The sequence below is a fragment of the Sturnus vulgaris genome, chromosome 1 (genome assembly GCF_052056855.1).
Source record: "Sturnus vulgaris isolate bStuVul1 chromosome 1, bStuVul1.hap1, whole genome shotgun sequence".
Classification (NCBI taxonomy): domain Eukaryota; kingdom Metazoa; phylum Chordata; class Aves; order Passeriformes; family Sturnidae; genus Sturnus; species Sturnus vulgaris.
In genome coordinates, this window is record NC_142243.1 from 120623797 (window position 1) to 120641793 (window position 17997).

The window sequence follows — 17997 nt, forward strand, 5'->3', positions numbered from 1 at the left end:
GGAGGCAGCAGACAAATGGTGGAGAGCTGCTCCTCCTTTCCTCTTAACTGCTCATCACACAGCTGACAATACATTTCCCATTTCCGAGCATCCTGCCTCCTAGTCCTGTGCATATAAAGTTGGGTTCCAGGGATTTCAAACATCCGTAATTATGCACTTAAAATGTATTGTTTCCAGATGGTAATGCAACCAGTTATTTCAAACAATGAAAAATCCAGTGGTTTAATTGTTCGTAACAGATGAGTAGAAAAGCTGAAGGAACTGAAATGTGTTAAAAGAATGCTATATGAAGCCATTGGTAGATTTTAAATACAAAGAATTTTGCTAGAAATGTGGGTCCATAGCCTTAAAAAAATCCTCTTATGAAATATAGACTTGAGGTAATCAAGAAGTCACAAGTTTGTCATAATTTCAAACACTTCTCACATATACAGATATGATTAAAAGCTGCACAAACAAAGGAAACTGCACATTTTTCTTCTTGAGTGCAAAATTTGGTTCTAAGGCTGGAAAGGGGAATGAGCAGAAATTTTTCAGTTTCATTGTTTCCTGCAGCATGTTGATTGCAGAAAGAGCACATTGAACTACGTATTTCATGAACCCAGGATCACCATCAGTATGAGCAAACATATAAGGAACACATCTCTTCATCAGTTCTTGTCAGTAAATTCTTCTAGCCAGATGTGACAATCCAGCAATATGATTTTACAAATGTAAGGAATGCTGTACAGATCCATGGATTAGTAACATGCTGTGTCCTTATGATCTACAGGTGTTTAACTGCCTCAGAAAAAGGTCTTCTTAATATCATACAATGGTAATGAAGACAATAAAGTCCTTCTACATTACGAATTTTTACTTTTCCCTCGTGCTGGTCACTTGCAGAAGCAGTGAGAACAGTTCTCAGTCTCAGGCTTTCTCTCTGTTTTCCACTTTCTTGGAAACAGTGATGTGAGCAGGCTACAGGTCAGTGCACCCTCCCTGGAATCCTTTGATGAATCCTCTAGCAATCCTGTGTCACTACAGCAGAATTTCTCTCAATGTGGTGGGCTTCCTGCCAGGACACTGGCTCAGGTGAGCACACATCTCATCCCACCACTAATCACACTGTGAGCCATCAAGCATGGGATTCCTGTACTCTTGACTGAAAAAGCATCAGTTGCATAATAGAGGTGACTTTTTGATCGTGTGAAAGATACTTTATGTTCATGGAAAAAGATGAGGTAATTACATGCTTTAAGCACCTCCTTAAAAAGCTCTGTAGTTTGTCCTGCCCAGAGAGCCCTAGAAAGTGAACTTTCTATGCATTGTTACATGATCAGATAGATATCAAGTGCTTTGTGTATTCCAAATCACAAGCAGTTTCTCCTTTTAATCAAATACATGTTTGAAGGTATCACTTAGCAAGTGTTCCAATATACATAAACAATAAAGAGAAAATTTTCCTTTTACTGGAAGGGATTTACTTTTCCTGATTTTCTTTGTTAGAGGGCATATTTGTGGAACAAGGAAAGTTGTGCAGCTGAAGACCCCACACCTCTCTCAGAACAGAAGCAGCCTGATGGTGTAAATATTCACTCCTATGCTGTTCTTACAGCAATTTAGAATGAGATATATAGGCTCAGGACTGTACCAACAAATAAGAGCCCCTGGGACAGATAAGAGAGTCTCAGATCAGGGATGATCTGACTACACTCCTTTTCAGTCAGAGAAGTAACCAGCTGCCAGGAGAGCAATGGTATAAGACATGCTTTGCCAGTTGCCTGCATTAATTGGCTACCTTGGCTTTAGAGCTGCTTTGTGTCGGCAGCACAGTGCTAACCAGCTGCAGCACAAATCTGAATTTGGTCTACTCATTGCTTCACAAAAGCTGCATGACTGATTGTTCCACTGTTGGCTTTTAAACTATTTACTACTCGAGTCCTCATTACCAACGAACATCCTGGCCACTGTAACAGTGTGGGGTTGGATTGCCTTGTTCAAGCCTCCCACTCAGCGTAGCTTACTCTGCTTTGCTTCTGTTACCATAAGCAGAAATAACCTAACAGAGTTGGGATGGGATGTTTTAACATTGCAATTCTGCAAGCAGTATAGCACTGCTGCCAAAAAGAACAGCCCTGCCCTTTCTCTGTTCCCAAATGCTTGCTCTTGTCCCTTTGTTGCTCCCTGCCTGCTGCCAGTATAAGTATTTGCATTGCCAAGCAATGAGCTAAATGGGAGAATGGGTCCACTTCAAAGTTCACTTGAAAGAAAAATAGTCATGATTAATTTTAATCCAGATTAATTCAAACTGTTTTGCTGCTCAGTAATGAGAATGCCTATGTCAGCCTAAAGAAGAGGGCAACTGAGAGGGCAGCAGTTTGTATTTAGAGGCAGATGAAGGGGAAGGCTGCTGTTCTTAGCTTACACTTCTCAGAAATGTGGTCTAAATGTGATCCTGTCCTCAAATGCCCTTAAAATGACACTATTATTCTGTTCTTATTACTCCTCTGAATCCTCACTTGAGGTCTTTTAAAAAGCATTCATTAAGGTTTTTTATTGGCCTTTGTCATCTGAAGTTTAATTTGGAGTACAAAGCACTTTTCTTCCTGGTTTGATCCTATCAGTGTTCAGTAACAGAAACATGTTTATTGACAATACATAACACAGAAAATGTACTTTGCATGGAACTCTGTTTCAGAGGAACAAATATACTGTAAGCTTCCGAATGGACAGATATGGACAGAACATCTCTTGCATGTTCAGAGACACTGGTTTCCTGGTAAGTACCTACTTAACAAAGAAGCAAGGACCATTCCTTTATTTTTACCTTCCAGAGATGCACCTAGTCAAAAAAAAGAGTATAGTATTACTGAAATCAGGAATAATGCAGATGTGAGGACATAAAACAGGTAGCACAATTCTACCACTCAGATTTTAGGTACTTGGCTTCAAATCCTGTTCCAAAAGAAAAATTAACGAGCATAGTCCCTTATTACCCACTGGAGCAGAACCTGTTGACTTAAAAAGATGCCATCTTTTAAATAGCTGCCTCACTGTTATGACTTTCTTAATAATTTCTTCTTTTCCCAGAAAAGAGCTGATCAAAGATGGTAACATCTGTATATGACGGCAAAACATTCGATCTTGATTTAGAGATTTCTCTCAGATTTCAATATTTAATATTTGGGTTACAGGAGTACCTTCACAGCTATAATCCATGCTCTGTGCATCCCTGTGTGTCTCCAGCCTGGCTCATATTACCTTTCAGTTCCTCAAGGCTACCAGAACCCTTCAAAGCATGAAGAATGAACCACGGGTAGGTCAAATTCATATCCAGAAGTGCACTGCAGTTTCATTATGCTATTGTTAAGTTCCATGTTCCTGCTGGAAAGATGACATTTTCTATTGAACAGTGGCATTTGAAAATTTAAAACTAACATATTACATTTCTTCTGAAATATTTGATTCAGTGAACAAATGACAGACACATATATTTTGGATTTCATTGGCTTTTGCAGAAACATTATGCAAATCGTTATTTCCTCCCAAGTTTTAACAACATTTTGCTTTACTTAGGTAAGTGGATAAAAAAAAGAAGTATGAGCTGTATAGAATAACACCACAAAAACTTTTCTGGAGTTCTGAAGTTTAGTTTTTTTATATTCACCATGGAAACATTCATTGAGACATTAAGAGCCAGAGAGATTAGTTAGTGGAACACAGTCTCTGCCTAGAAATATTATATGTGTGTATCACAACATATCAGAAGATTTTTGAAAGGATAAATAGCAGACTCTGACACTAGACATGCAAATGTAAATATGGCCCTCAATCCAGATTGCCATTTTTAAAATGTGATACGAAAATCCACTGCAAAAGGCAGTCTCAGACAGAAACACTGAAACATTCTCACCTCTATCACAATCACTGCATCTGTATAGTGCTTTGTTAACTACAGTATTAAAAATGAACTGGGACTCCTGTTAGCAGTCACAGTTGTAAATTTGTTGTGGTGCATTAGAGAATCTGGCCCAGTGTGTGTCACAGTTGTTTAATTCATCTAAAGTTGGCAGGGTTTCTTTTTACTTAAATATATTCACACCCATGCAAGCTGTCAAATTGTAATTACTCTTAAGGGCTTAAGCTGAACTGCAGCTGCAGTGGCAATGGGGGCAGGGAGAGGGGGGCTTGCACCACTCCCTCTCCTGATGCCCAGGACTGAAGAAGTTGCTCCTTCCATTGTTGGCTGGCCATGACTTTCCTGAGTGTTGATTGAAGATCTGCTTGATTTGTTTGGACTTTACATTTCATGTAACATTAAATGACTTAAGGATGTCCTTTTCATTTAGCAATGGATAAAAATCAGGTATGGAAGAGAATATCCTTGCAGCTTTAAATGAGTAAATGATCATCTATCATCACAGCCCTATTCTCTCTTCTGCTAGAGCAAACTCTCTTCATTAGAGCTGGGAAAAGTATTAGCAGTAAAGCATTTATTCAGAGAATGTAACCTTTTATTTTTTTGCTTTTTCCTATTGAAATTTATCCTCAAACAGTCTGATTTTTATGTGCTATTATTCAGAATTTTTCAGTGAGTTCTTTATGCAGCTGTATTAGAATTTATGTTCACTCTGGCCATTTTTCTCTAGTATAAGCCAGTCATAATTTGCTATTTGTTCAGGGGATGATTCAAGTAAATTTCTTAACGTTGCCTTCATTTTCTTTTGAGCATCTTGGAGGACTGCTTGACTTAGGGCAGGATCTGTTGTCTAAAGGCAACAGACATCCATGCTGTCCAGAGTCTTAGTACACTATCCTGGCTGACTTGATGGCTATCTCTGGCACATTTCCTTCCCTTTGCTACTCGTGCTGTCTTTGTGTTAGAATTTTTGACAGCTTTCTATAATTCAAAGGGACTTCCTGGTATTCTATAGGGTCCTGGTATTGCAAATGACATCCACTTCCCTTCATTAATTTGTCAACTCAGTCTAAAAACTCATTGGTTTAATTTGTTTCTCCAAATAGCTTTGGGAAAATTGTTCTAGAATCTCATTCCTTTGTTGGCTGGAGTCCTAATTCCCAGCATAGAGTCATTGTCATAATGCTGCCTCCTACATTCTTCTTTGAATCCTGGGTTTCTTTCCTTTAAGAGCCCTTTAAAAGCAAGTGCAAAGCTTGATGCAGCAGTAAAAAGTAGTAAAAAGTTCCAACAACCTATTTAACTTTAAGCATAGGGCTGTAACTTTCACAAATGTCCAATGCAAATTATGAGACTACATTATCTATGTTAAAATAATTAACTAGTACCCAGCTTCTCAGACAGTATTGGTCATCCAAGCTGAAAATTCATCAGCACCACTTTCTTGATCAATGTATAGATACATGATTACATTTAACAGTCAGAGTGTGTACTATCAAATTCTGGAACTGCTTCAGATTCCATTGAACCGATGTGTTTTTGTTATGTTCAGACACTTTACAGCTTTACTTTGTCATGGAGAAAACTCAGTTTATTTTTCTTTATGCAAACTAAGTTTCCTATGTAATCACTTGACTCCTGGAGGTGGCCTTATACAACTAACAAATATTAGCAAACATGGTAAAATCATCATCATAACTGGTAACATGTATTGCCAGTATGTATGGACATTGAACAGCCCACTCATGTTTTGGCAATTCAAAGTCTACAACAGAACTAGTAGGTTATAGAAATATATCTGCAATGTGTAGAAAATTGATAGACCAAGAAGAAGTGTATTTACCTCATTGTGCCTCATAGGTCATTATCATGCAATCCCATCATTATGAACATGCTATGAAGAATTGTTAAGATCTCTAAAAGTAATTTCATAGGCTGGGCTCAGACAAAAAGTGAAAGGTAGGTAGATACTTTTTTTTTGTAGACTTAAGGTTGTTACAAGCATCACATTTCAATACAATGTAGGGAACCAAGTTCAGGTGCCTAAGTTCCACACATTAGAAGCAGTAGAAATCTTGATAGGAAAATGTCTCTTAAATTGTTTAACAGACTAGAGTGGAGAGTGCCTCTCAGCTTCTTCCTTTCCTCCAGCTTCTAGAGAAGGATCAAGGTTTACTCATCCTACAGGTAATCCACAAAGTATAACAAAGGAGACCCTATCTGTAAATTCTGTGTAAGTACATATATGACAGGGGAATACTGTCATTTTATTATTAATTCAGATATTCAGGGGCTAAATTATGAATTCAGCTATGGAAATTGAAAACTGAAAATGTATTTATTTCAGAGCTACACATAATTATATACTTCTAGTTTGCCCTCTCTATTTTGAATTACTTTATGCAAATCTAATTTTCAAGGATTATGTATAGACTAAAATTAGATGAGCCCTTAAAAAGCTAATATAATATAATTGTGGTATTATTGTGTGTGTGCATAGTGTGTACATAAAATCCAGATGTTAATTAGTAAATCAGGTTGATTTAACAAACAGAAATTTGTTCTGATGAAAAACTGAAAGGAGAGACAATTACATCCTAGAAAGTTATTGTTTGTACTATGAGCTCACTGAAAGGAAAAAAATTAGCATAGCTGAAAAGACTTCTAGAAAAAAAACCACCAATTAAGTCATATACATGGGAATTCATTGTTACCTAGTATCTAGTCTGATGGCTTTCCACAAAAAGATGAGTTGTTTGCCCCAAGTATTGATTGTGTAATGGTAAGGCAGCTTTATGCAAACATATCTTCCACTTGGGTCTATCACTGCATTTCACTTGGAGTAATGGAGTCAGAGAAATTTGTCAGATGTGTATGCAGCTCCTTAACCCTTCTTTTGAGGAAGCTGGCTCCAGAGCCATTCTGTCAGTGTTACACCCCAGTCATTCAAACCAAGGGCTAAACCAAGGTTCTTTTGCTTTGTGTAGACACAAAGGGGAAAATTCCAACCAAATATTCTCGAGGTGAAAATATACACTGTTTCCTGGCAAACTATAGGCAGGTGAAGAACATTGGCAAAAGAGTAAATAGTACAATAAAATCCCTTACCACAACATAGACTTATTCCACTGAACATAGAAAACTTAACAATCCATTAGATATTACCTTCTGTGAGATGTCAGAAGAAGGAGAAGAAAGGGAGAAAAACAGAAAGACAGGAAAGATATAGAACAGACATAGGGCTACCAACTCTTTGTTTCCAGTGATGTGAAACTCCAAGATGAAGGTAGGGTTAAAGGAGAATGTGCTTGCCTTGTTGTGACCCTTCTTAAACCTTTTTGGCCCATCTTGGGCCTTCCTCCCAGGAGGGATTTCCAGTCTCTTGGTCACTCATGGACTGGGTTAGGCAAAACTGGGGCTGCCTCCCATGTGCCACGATTGACAGACACTGCCTGGGTGAGGGATATGGGGGACAGGGCACAACCTCACCAGAGCAAGGTTCTGACCCAATCCCCACCATGCATTCCAAGCTCCCAAGATGTCTTGAAACAGATTACCTTTTCCAGTCTCTTTTCCACTGACAGCCAGTCAATGTGCAGCTTCCCTGAACCAAAATTCCTCTAGTGTATCTCCTCAGATGGACGCTGTTTAGAGGCTTGCTTCAAATAACAGCCTTGCACTTTATGTAAAAAGAAAACTTTGGACAAAATATTTCTGCTTCATAATCATAACAAAAGAAGGGTTTTTAAACTACAAATATAATAACTGTAATTCAGGTAAATTTTGTTATTTGGAATCAAGTGGGCAAGTCATCTTTGCTTTTCTTATTGAAAGCTGACATTTAATGCCTTGGAAATGAGTGTAAATTACTCAGAGAAAAATGTTGCAAACAACAGAAACTTTAGAACAACTGCATGGAACAACCTCTCAGCCCACCTTTCCAGCCCTATCCAAGCCTTAGCATTGTGTTCATTGCTTCCCAAACCCCCACTGACTTTAGTGGGAGTTCTGAATGGATCCTGGACAAGAAAAAAACAAACAAAAAAACTACCAAAAAAAACCCCCAAAAAACCAAAAAAACACAAACCCCACAAAAATGAACGAACGAACAAACAAAACCCACCAAACCCAAAACAAAACAAAAAACACCACAAAAGAAGAGATAAGAAGAGCTAAATACAGAAAAAGCAAACCCAAATCTGAGCTGGAGTCTACCACTGACAAACCAGAGTGAGTTATAGGGAGTCAGTCTGTGCTCTTAAAGCGCTTATGTTTTTAAAACTGCTTTCATATTATCAGGGCTCCAAGGGCACCACCAGTCCTGCCTGTTCCTGCCCACCCCCTGGGCTCCTCCAGCCCTGCCCAGAGCCCAGGGCCCCATCTCAGCCCCAAAAGGGCCATCAGTCCCTGCCCCAGCGCTGCCTCAGCAGCAGGGCTGATCTACAGCTCCCCACAGCTTTGCCTCCCCAGGCACAAGCCCAGCCTGGGCTGATGTTTTGTGTCTCTGACACTGACCAGTCTCCATTCCTTTCCCCATGGACCTGCCTGGCCACTGAGAGGCTGTGCCTCAACGTGGTTCCCTACACGGAGCCTGATCTTTTAAAACACTTCTTTAAAATAACAAAAAAGTCATTTACAATGAACATATCTTTTCATTCCATAAAGTACTTGCATTTTAATGAAGAATGCAGTTTCCTAGCAGCAGGTGTTAACATCGAAATGAAAAATTAGATCATTATATTTTGTATCGGCTTTCAGTAGGATAAATTGAAAATAGGATTTGCTAAAAACACTGATAATATCTTGAAACCCTCATTTGTCTTTAAAGCTATATTAAATTTCATGGAGTTTCTAGTTTGCTTGAGGTATTTCAAGACTGCTTGGGGAATACACAGTGGAATGTTTTTCTAAGCTATCATAACTGTAAGTCTGCCTGAAGTGTGACCTGTTGATAGCTTTATGGAGGTGCATTCAGATCCTTGTATCCTCCCTCGTTCTGGGAAAGCTTGAAAAGTAATTACAAAGCTTCTGATTCTCAATCTTTCTTCATTAAATGCCAAAATTAATGGTGAAATCTGAGGCCACGAGAATCTCTTCTTAAGTTCTGATTCTGCAGACCCTAAATGCATTTACCTAATCTCTGCAGATCATAAAGGACTATGCTTGGTGTTAAAAATTAATTACATACACAAATCTTTCCAGGATTAGGATTATCCTTTGACACTCTTATTTATTTTCATTACTAATTTCCCCTGACTAATATTCATGATCAAGAATGGAAATGTCAAACTATGAAGGAAGTTTTCTGCTGTCATCTGTGACTTTAGTCCAATGGGCAGAGTCAATAAAATGCACTTCCTTAAGGCTAGATTCATGACAGGATAATTTGGTGCAGGTTGAGGAATACTCCAGGAGAGACAGGAAAGTAAATGCTTATTAGACAGAGAGTATATGCCATTAAAGAGCTACAAGGACAGTAAAATATTATGAATTTCACTTTGTCTCTTGATATGAGATCTTTTACTGATGGTTTTAGTTCTTAAACGTGAAAATGTTCATATCTTTGACTCTGAAGATTATCACCTGACAAGGAATAAACCTATAGAAATTAGAAGTCTCTATGACATACTTGCAATATCTCTTATTGCTATTTGTGATGCTGTATTTCTATGAATGTGAACAACCTTGGTTTTCTGCTTTCAATGCAACCAGACAAGAAGCACAGGTTTTGATGTCCTATGATTACAGCTTTAGCATAGGAAATCATACACTTATATGAGGGTACATGTGTACATGGACATATAATAAAACTTTTGAGGACATGCTTTCTTTTCAAGAGCACTGAATTTGAATCCATGTAGCATGTCTTGTTGGGCATTAAGAGAGTCCACGGGGCTTCTTAGAACTTACACCATTTTTCCTCTACTTGGCATGCACGATGCTGAATTATTGCTGTCTTCATTATACAGCCAGAAATTACTTTCTATGGTTACTTGACTATCAACTTCCATACCCAATTCATGGGTAGAAAAATATGCAAAATACAGTCTTTCCTATTTGCTTTGTGCATTATTTTATTCTTAAATTGCATTGTCTGATATGTTCTAGAAATGCTATGCCTTCTCACAACCATACTTCATTTTTAGGCTCCTTCTGATCCAGGTTTTTTCTCCTGTACTTACTTCTACTGTCCAGTGCTTCCAGCTGCAGTGCAAGGTTATTCTATTATTTTAGTTCCTTTTGCTCCTCTGGAAGTCATGTTCTGCAGCATTCTGCTGTGTATTTTTTTTCTTTGAGAAACCTGATACTCAGGGATAATTCTTATCACAACTATCCTTTTCTTTGGGGGGGGGGGAGGTGGGAGGGAATCAATTTTGACTAGCTAGAGGACATAAATAGCTAAATGTTTCAGGAACATGGGAAAACAAAGGGAAAAATATTAGATTCATAAACCTCTAAGAAACTTACTTGTTGTGGTTTAACCCCAGCTGAAAACTCAGACTCATGCAGCTGCTCACTCTTCCCTCACCCTCCCCTGATGTGATAGTGGAGAGATTCAGAAAGTAAAAGTGAGAAAACTCGTGGGTTGAGGTAAAGACAGTTTAATAAGGAAAGCAAAAGCCATGCATACATGCAAAACAAGACAAGGAATGCATTGACTATTTCCCATGGGCAGACAGGTGTTGCCCCATCCCCAGGAAAGCTGGCCCTTGTCATGTGTAGCAGTGACTTGGGAAAAAGACAAATGCCGGCACCCCAAACATGCCCCTCTTCCTTTTTCTCCTAGCACTGTACACTGAGCATGATCTCATATTGTTATGGAATATCACTGTGGTCAGTTGGGGTCAGCTGTCCCAGCTGTGTCCCCCCAAAACTCCTTCTGCACCTCCAGCCCCCTTGTTGGTGGTGAGGGATGAGAAGAAAAAGGCCTTGAGGGTCTGTGAACCCTGCTCTGAGGTGACTAAAACATCCCTGAAATATCAGCCCTGTGTCAGCACAAATCCAGAACACAGTCACACAGTAGCTACTGTGAAGAAAATTAACTCTATTGCAGCCAAAACTCTCATGTTCTCCACTCCTTATTCCACAGGATTTAGCTGCTTCTCAGAAGAGCACTATTCTTGGGGAGAAATAGAGGAAAGTCATGGACCTCAGCCCATTGATGTAAAAGTAGGGCCTGAATATGGTGGGTAAAAGTAAAATCCCTTCAGCACTAGCTCTTGGCATTGCATTGATCTGGTTCCTTACCCATCCTGCCATTCTTATTATTAATCTCTGTATTATTGCATTTAACTAAAAAGATTTTGTGGTCTACTAAATACTTCAGTAAAGTCCAGAGAGATGATGCTTCCTCTAACTCTTCTCCATAGAAAACCAATTATCCATAAAATTTACCAATCACAGAGCCTGGTACATTGTATCTTTGGCAACTATCACCTTTCAATTTACTCTCATATCTTCAGGTATTCATCCTTCAAAATATATATGTTCTCAGAACATGTAACATTAGTAAACTTTAGTCCCAGGTAGAGTTTTGTCTTAAAAGTGATACACAGAAATATAAATCGCAAGTGGTTTTATTTAAGTTTTGTATACTGGGCAACGTGGGTTATATTTTGTGTTCCTCAAATACATACCTAGTCAAATACACATCCTAAATGAGCAGTCAGCTTCTTACTTGTCCTCCTTTTGTTCCTTCCATTTGGTATTTACAACTGTCTTAATGTTTTTCTACTTAAAAGGGTTAAAAAAGGGTAGGAAAAAGTAGCTTTCCAAATCTAATCTGACACAATACTGTTTTACAGTCATCTTGTAATTATTTGATTATTGTCACTACTATTTAATATATAAACGAAGAGCTGTATGTAGTTGGGGGATACAATACTGTATTTCACAGAGACGTTAATCACGTAACTCACTAAAATGCCTTGTAGAAGCTAAGGTTTTGTTGTTTTTTTTTTTATTTTCCCCAAGGGCAAGCTTCAGTGTTTTGTGGCAGAAGTCTCTGTATTGTGGAACAGCAGCTGGTAACAGGCCGTAGGAAAGTATTGTCTGGTTAGTGGAACGTGCCTTAATGCCTGTAAAAAATAATCTAATTTATCTATACTTTGTTGGCGAAAGGAAAAAATAAGGTAGCCGACACTTCATTCACACATCATTCCCACACCGTATTTTTAAGAGACGGTGTGTATATTTGGATTTATTATCCCGCCCCAGAAGATTACTTGTCTATGACCAAAAGACATATATAGATGTAGGGACCGCAGTATCTCCACTGGTCCTGTTGTCCCAGCTGCCCCTGGAGAGGGGCACTGTTTGCTCACCCGTCTTCTTGTACGCTACGGACTTGGCAGTGCTGGATTAACGCTTGGACTTGACGATCTTAGATCTTTTCCCACCTGAACCACTCTACGACTTCCCACTGCCAGGAGCGGTGACTGCCGGAGCCCAGCCCCTCTTCCCGGAGCCCATTCCCATTCATACCCTCGAGGGACAGCAGGAGCCCGCGGGCTCTCCTGGCACAATGGCGCTGCCAGGAAGGGAAACCCCTTCCCCCAGCACTCTGGTGCGCGGACAAGGAGGGGATGGGGCAGCCCGAGCAGCAGCCCCAGGCACCGAGACACTCCCTAGCAGTGGGGACGGGAACAGGTTCCCTGGGTACCGCCCGGCACCCGCGGGGACGCGCACACAGCGGCTGCCAGCGCGACTCCCTGAGCATCGGGCTCCCGGCGGCTTCCCTGTCCCCGGAGCCGGCTCCGACCCCGGCACAGCGCTAGACAGCGAACAATGGCCCGCGGCCGCCCCCGGGCTGCCCCGGCCGCACACGGGCGAGCTGCCCCGGGCCCGCCCCGCCGCTCGGCTGCCGCTCCCCGCCCCTCCGAGTCCCTTGAACTTTCCCCGGGCGCTCGCAACAAGCGGCCCGCGCCGGGCTGCCACTGGCCCCACAGCCCCCCGCCCCTGCCGTCAAGTTCCTCTCAAGCACAACCTGTCCTCGCAGCCTCCAAAATCCCCGCAAAGTGCCCGCCCGGGGATCCCCGGCACCGCGCCCGAGAAAAGCCCGCGGCCGCCCCCGCTCCCTCCCGTTCACACCTCGCACAGCTCCCGCCCTCCCTCGCACGCCCACCCGCGCCCCCCGCCTCCCCACCGCGTTCCCTCTGCCCACCCCGCCCCGGTCCGCGAACGCCCACCCCCGGCCCCTGCCCCTTCCCCGGAGCCAGAGCCGGGCAGAGCCCTCCGCTGCCGCCGGCTCCCAGCGCTGGGGCCGCGCCGACCTCCGCTCGCCACTTCCCGCCGCCCAAGGGAAGCCCCTCCACAAAGGAGCGCGGCAGCAGGAGGCGGGGGATACACGCACGCCCGGCCGCTCCGTCCGGATGCGGTGAGCCCCCGCTCGCCTCCGGGGCCGCGTCAGTGCGGGAGGGAAGAAGCGGAGCAGCGGCGGCGGCTCTCCGGCTGCCACCATGGGCTGCTGCTCGGGGCGCTGCACGCTGATCTTCCTGTGCTCGCTGCAGCTGGTGAGTGCCGGGGCACGCTTCGGCTTTTGGGGGGTGGGCAGGGACGGGCGCTCTCTCCCTCCCCCCGGCCGGGGGTGCGGAGCGGCGCTGACCCGGGCGCGGAGCTGTCCGCACCCGCCGCCCCGACGGCGCGCCCGCCCCGCGCCCCCGCGCCCCGAGCCGTAAGTTTGGCCGTGTGGTGCGGCGTGGGGCCAGAGCGGCCCCGGGGCTCGGGGATGGACCGGGTCGGCGACCCGTGCCGCCCCAGCCCGGGCGGCTGTCGGCGCTCCCTGCCGGAGGGAGAGCGGCTCTCCCGCCTTGCTGTCGCTTCGAGAAGGCGTCGCTCATTCCCCGCTGGTTCCGGGCAGGGCTTCCCCCGTCTGCTCTAAGTAGAGGCCGAGGGGAAGGACGAAGCTGACGGTGCCCCCGGTCAGTGCCCGCGGGGCGGCGGTGGGGCCGGACACTGCTGGGCGCTGCCGGCGCGGTGGGAAGATGCGCGGACCGGCATCGCCGGCTCTTTTTCTGTTTTTCTTAAGCTATGTTAAAGCGGCGTGTGCCAGCCCTCCCCCGTGACTTTTCATGGGGTTCCTCTCCTCTGCTTAAGTATTCCTCAGCGTGCAATTGAAACAACAGAACGGTGCTGCTTCTTCTCTTTGTTTAGTGGAGTTGGCATATTTATTTTAGAGAAAAGAGTTTTTGAGATAAATAACCTCAAACAGCAAGAATCCTTCATCTGGCTCATTAGCAGGATGATAAAAATAATGCTCTCCCCGTAACGGTAGTCCCTGGTCCCAAGAGTGTTTAAAAAGATTTTTTTCTCTTTTCTAGTGACTCAGTGTCATGATTTTGCCACAAGATCTCTCTTAAAATGAGTGTTGTTCCTTCTACGTGTGTGTCTGTAAAGAAGAAAAGTGGGATGCAGTTAGTGTTTGTGGGGGGGGGGGATTGTTTGTTTGTATTCGTAATCCTTTGAGATCTTTCTAGTTTTCTCTTTAGAGCACTTTGAAAATGCTTCTGTTTCAGAGGTAATACTCCAGAAGTAATTGTACCTATTGCATTTTATTTGAAAATCCCTTTTCATTTTCAAGGCTTTGTGGCAGTTTCTTAGCCTATGTAAACTGGTGCGTCTCCATTGTTTCCAGCGTGAGTCTGGACCTTATTCACATGTGAATAGAGTAATAGGCTTAGTGTGCTATAACTAACTCAACGGCACAACCTTACTAAAAAACAGGAGGTATATGATCAGTACTCTTAGTGTAAGAAAAGTGTTCTGTAAAAATTGCTGTTATTTTTTATTTCTTGTTTTGTATCGGTTTTGTGGTAACGGCTGCAGCAGAATTGTTCCTGATTTACATTATGCATGTGGGAGGGGAAACAAACCCTATTTCTTCAAATATATCTCTTTGCCAGTTATGAGGATTATAGTAACTGTATTTACTATTCTGTGGAATTACTGGGAGGCTATAAAAATTGAAGTAAAGTGTGAATGGCCACCATAATCTGCAGAGAAATGCATAAAAAGTCTTTCAGGAAAAGAGCAGTGTTTTATAAAAGACCTATCAGACGATATAACAACTTTCAAAAATTACTTCAATGCATAGTTTTTTCTGCTGTTCTTACCTGTTTTATAGCGATGTTCCGCTGTCATACCTATATCTTTCAGGTGCTGATAAATGTCTGTATGGCAAAATGCTATCATTTTAATTTACTTTTCTTTAAGAATAGAAGTCTTTCCTTATATTCAAGAAGTAATCTAGTAGATATTATGTCCTGGTTCCAACCAAGATGGGATCAATTTTTTTTGCAGTATCCTGGAGGGGTCATAGCTAGGACCTGGAGGTTATTCTCTACTACCTCACATCGTTGCCAGGGTGGAGGAAAAGCACTCTCTTCCAGGGAGAATGGGCTCCTTCTGTTTGGGATGGTGTGGCACCAGTCCCAAGCGCGGTGGCGTTGCCCTGGTTCCAAGCCAGGGTGAGCATGGCTGGGGCGAACATTTTTCTTGCAATCACTCTCTCTTTAGCACTCTTTTGTTACCAATATTGTTGATGCTACTGTTCCTTTTCTTATCTCATTGTTGTTTCCAGTAGATTGTCCTTAACTCAACCCATGATCTTTGCCTTTTGTGCCTCTAATTCTCCTCACCTGGCACCTGTAGGGAGAGGGGGAGAGGGAGGAGAGAGTGGCAGCGTGATCTGGAGAGTATCAGTGGGAGAACTAAATTGGGGAGTATCATTCCTAAACCATCACACATGGACCTAAAGCTCAGATGCTGTTCATGATCTCAGTGGTGGTAGTGTTCAGTTTATATACGTAGAAGTTAACACCACAGAAAGTTTAAATCTTTTTCTAAAGTCTTAGAGGTCATGAATATAAAACATGCAGCAAAACTGCATCCCTGGGCATTACTCTCATTAAGTGAGATTTACTTTACTTTGTGTCCACTTATGGAGGGGTGAAAGAGATATTAGTGATTGTAGACAATACTTAGATTAAAACTTGCAAAATCCAAGCACTTGTAGTGCAAACTTGTAGAATTTCAGAAGAACTGATGATTTATACGACTTGGGAAAAAACTAAAAGGAAATTGATGGGCACATATTTTTAAAAAAAGTTGTTTACATTAGTCGTATTCTGATCATGTCAAAGAAGGGCCTGGGAACAGCTCAGGCTTAGCCTTAGGATTAACCTTTGGATATTACCTGAGAAAGAAGTATCTAATTAAATACAGCTGGCAACACCTTTTATAGCATGCAGGTGCTATGTAGATTCTCTTCTGTATTAGATGGAAAGTAAAAAAGCCAAATCCCTGGAGACGTGTTCATAAACAAGATTTGCTTCTTGTTCTAAAGAACAAGAGTTCAGTGTCCTCAAAGCACAGTTTCTTGATTCTTTAAACATTTTTTCTTCTCTAACTTTGACTTATCCCAGCACATATAAACCAATAGCCTAGGCAAAAGTGAAGAGGAACACAGCTATTGCATTACTATGAATAAAACAGCCTTTCTCTAATGCTAACCCATTAAGTGTATTAACTGCAAAATTTGCTTGTAATTTTCAGTGCTGTTTGTCAGGGGACTTTGACAAAATGCTTTAACCTACAAAAGTGGAGGTTTTTGGCTGACACCTTTTATTTTTTACAATGAACACATTTAGATGTTTAATTCAGTAATCCCAAGGACAGTCTGTAAATAGTCTTCTATCATTTAATAATAACTTCATTTGTAAATGGGAATCCATATCATTATGCGTAATACAGAATTCTGAAAAAAATCGCTGAGATGGAAGTGTAGGTGGAACAAGTTCAGGAAAAGCTCTTAGTCACTTCCAGGGTTTTACTGAACTCCTTTAGGTGGATTCTGCTTCTGAAAACCAAGGAAATTTTGTGTAAGGAGACCTGTATCTTGCCCAGAGACCCTCCTTGGTCTTTTCACTATTTTGCTCTTCCTGCTTGAAGCATTGTCATGTGCCATTGCCAAAGGTGTCTGAGCAAAGAACAGTGAAGTGTATGTGTATCTTTTTGTGCGTAAATATGTCATCAAGATTATTAGTAGCTATGTGTACATTGGGAAAATATATCATAAGGACATAGGAATCCTTTGGATTACAGCCATAATTCTTACTGATGCCACTAGAAGTCTGAAACATTGGCCTTGTCTGTACTAGAAAATTAAACCAGCTGGCAGAGATTGTGCCTGTGCTATTTCAGGCACCATGCCATAAAACACTGAAAGATGAAAGTGTTTGGAAAATAAAACAAATTCAAAAAATATTAAATTCTGGAAGGGGTAAATTGACAATGAATTGCAGCAAGATTTAGCTGTGTGAATCCAATTGGTGTTAATAAATGTGACACAGTGGAAACTTTCATGCTGCTTTGAAAATGTGTTTCTGAGAAACTACCTTTGCAGGATAATGTTGTTTCAACCCTTACAATAAGTGGAAGCTTTTGGGACTTAGAAGTATATAGATAAACAAAGACAAAGAACTCTAAATACAGGGATGGTGAATGAGATTTTCCAAGTGGTAAAGGGATGGTTGATGGAAAGTGTGTGACTAAGTCTCTTCATGGCTTTGACAGTCTCATTTCATGAGTTTATCCTTGGGCTCCTCTGCACTGTGTTCATTCTGTAGGTCTTGATTTAGAAGTGTATGGTTTATCCAGTTATAGCTAGTGTAAAATAGGCTGTTCCCTACTTAACCTGTTACTTTCCAAATAATTAAAGTGTCAGCAGGCCACACTGAAAAATTATTCCAGTGGAAATGGAACTTCTGTGTTCTAGTGTTTCGACTAGTATTTGTTTGGAAAGTGCAAGTGGTCATTTTAACATCCTAATCCCTTTCAATATTCAGAAGATTTTTTTTTTATTGATTACCATAAATTATATTGATGTATGTAAATCCTTACATTTGGAGATGGGACTGTATCCATTAGAATGAACAATACTGTTTCATCATTTGTTACTGGACATCATGGAATTTCACCAGTTACGTGGAAGTGATATATGTGTATATCATGCATAAATTTTCATCTCATTTTTAAATATTTTATAGAGCTGGGAACTCTGTCTTTGACTCTTGATGGTTGCATGTTAGAACTGACAG

General features: G+C 41.7%; 2 protein-coding genes across 2 annotated transcripts in view; one reads left to right on the plus strand and one right to left on the minus strand.

Annotated features, from left to right (window-relative positions):
• The first annotated feature begins 13102 nt into the window (after positions 1-13102).
• Positions 13103-17997, plus strand: part of NKAIN3 (sodium/potassium transporting ATPase interacting 3) — a 338790-nt gene continuing 333895 nt past the window's right edge. Inside the window, 1 exon segment of the mRNA XM_088175531.1 lies at positions 13103-13413. Coding sequence (XP_088031657.1) covers positions 13360-13413 — 54 coding nt within the window. The 5' untranslated portion in view covers positions 13103-13359.
• Positions 13823-17997, minus strand: part of LOC148225462 (uncharacterized) — an 88461-nt gene continuing 84286 nt past the window's right edge. Inside the window, exon 2 of the mRNA XM_088154731.1 lies at positions 13823-13928. Within this exon, the coding sequence (XP_088010857.1) occupies positions 13823-13928 (106 nt within the window). The remainder of the gene's footprint in view (positions 13929-17997) is intronic.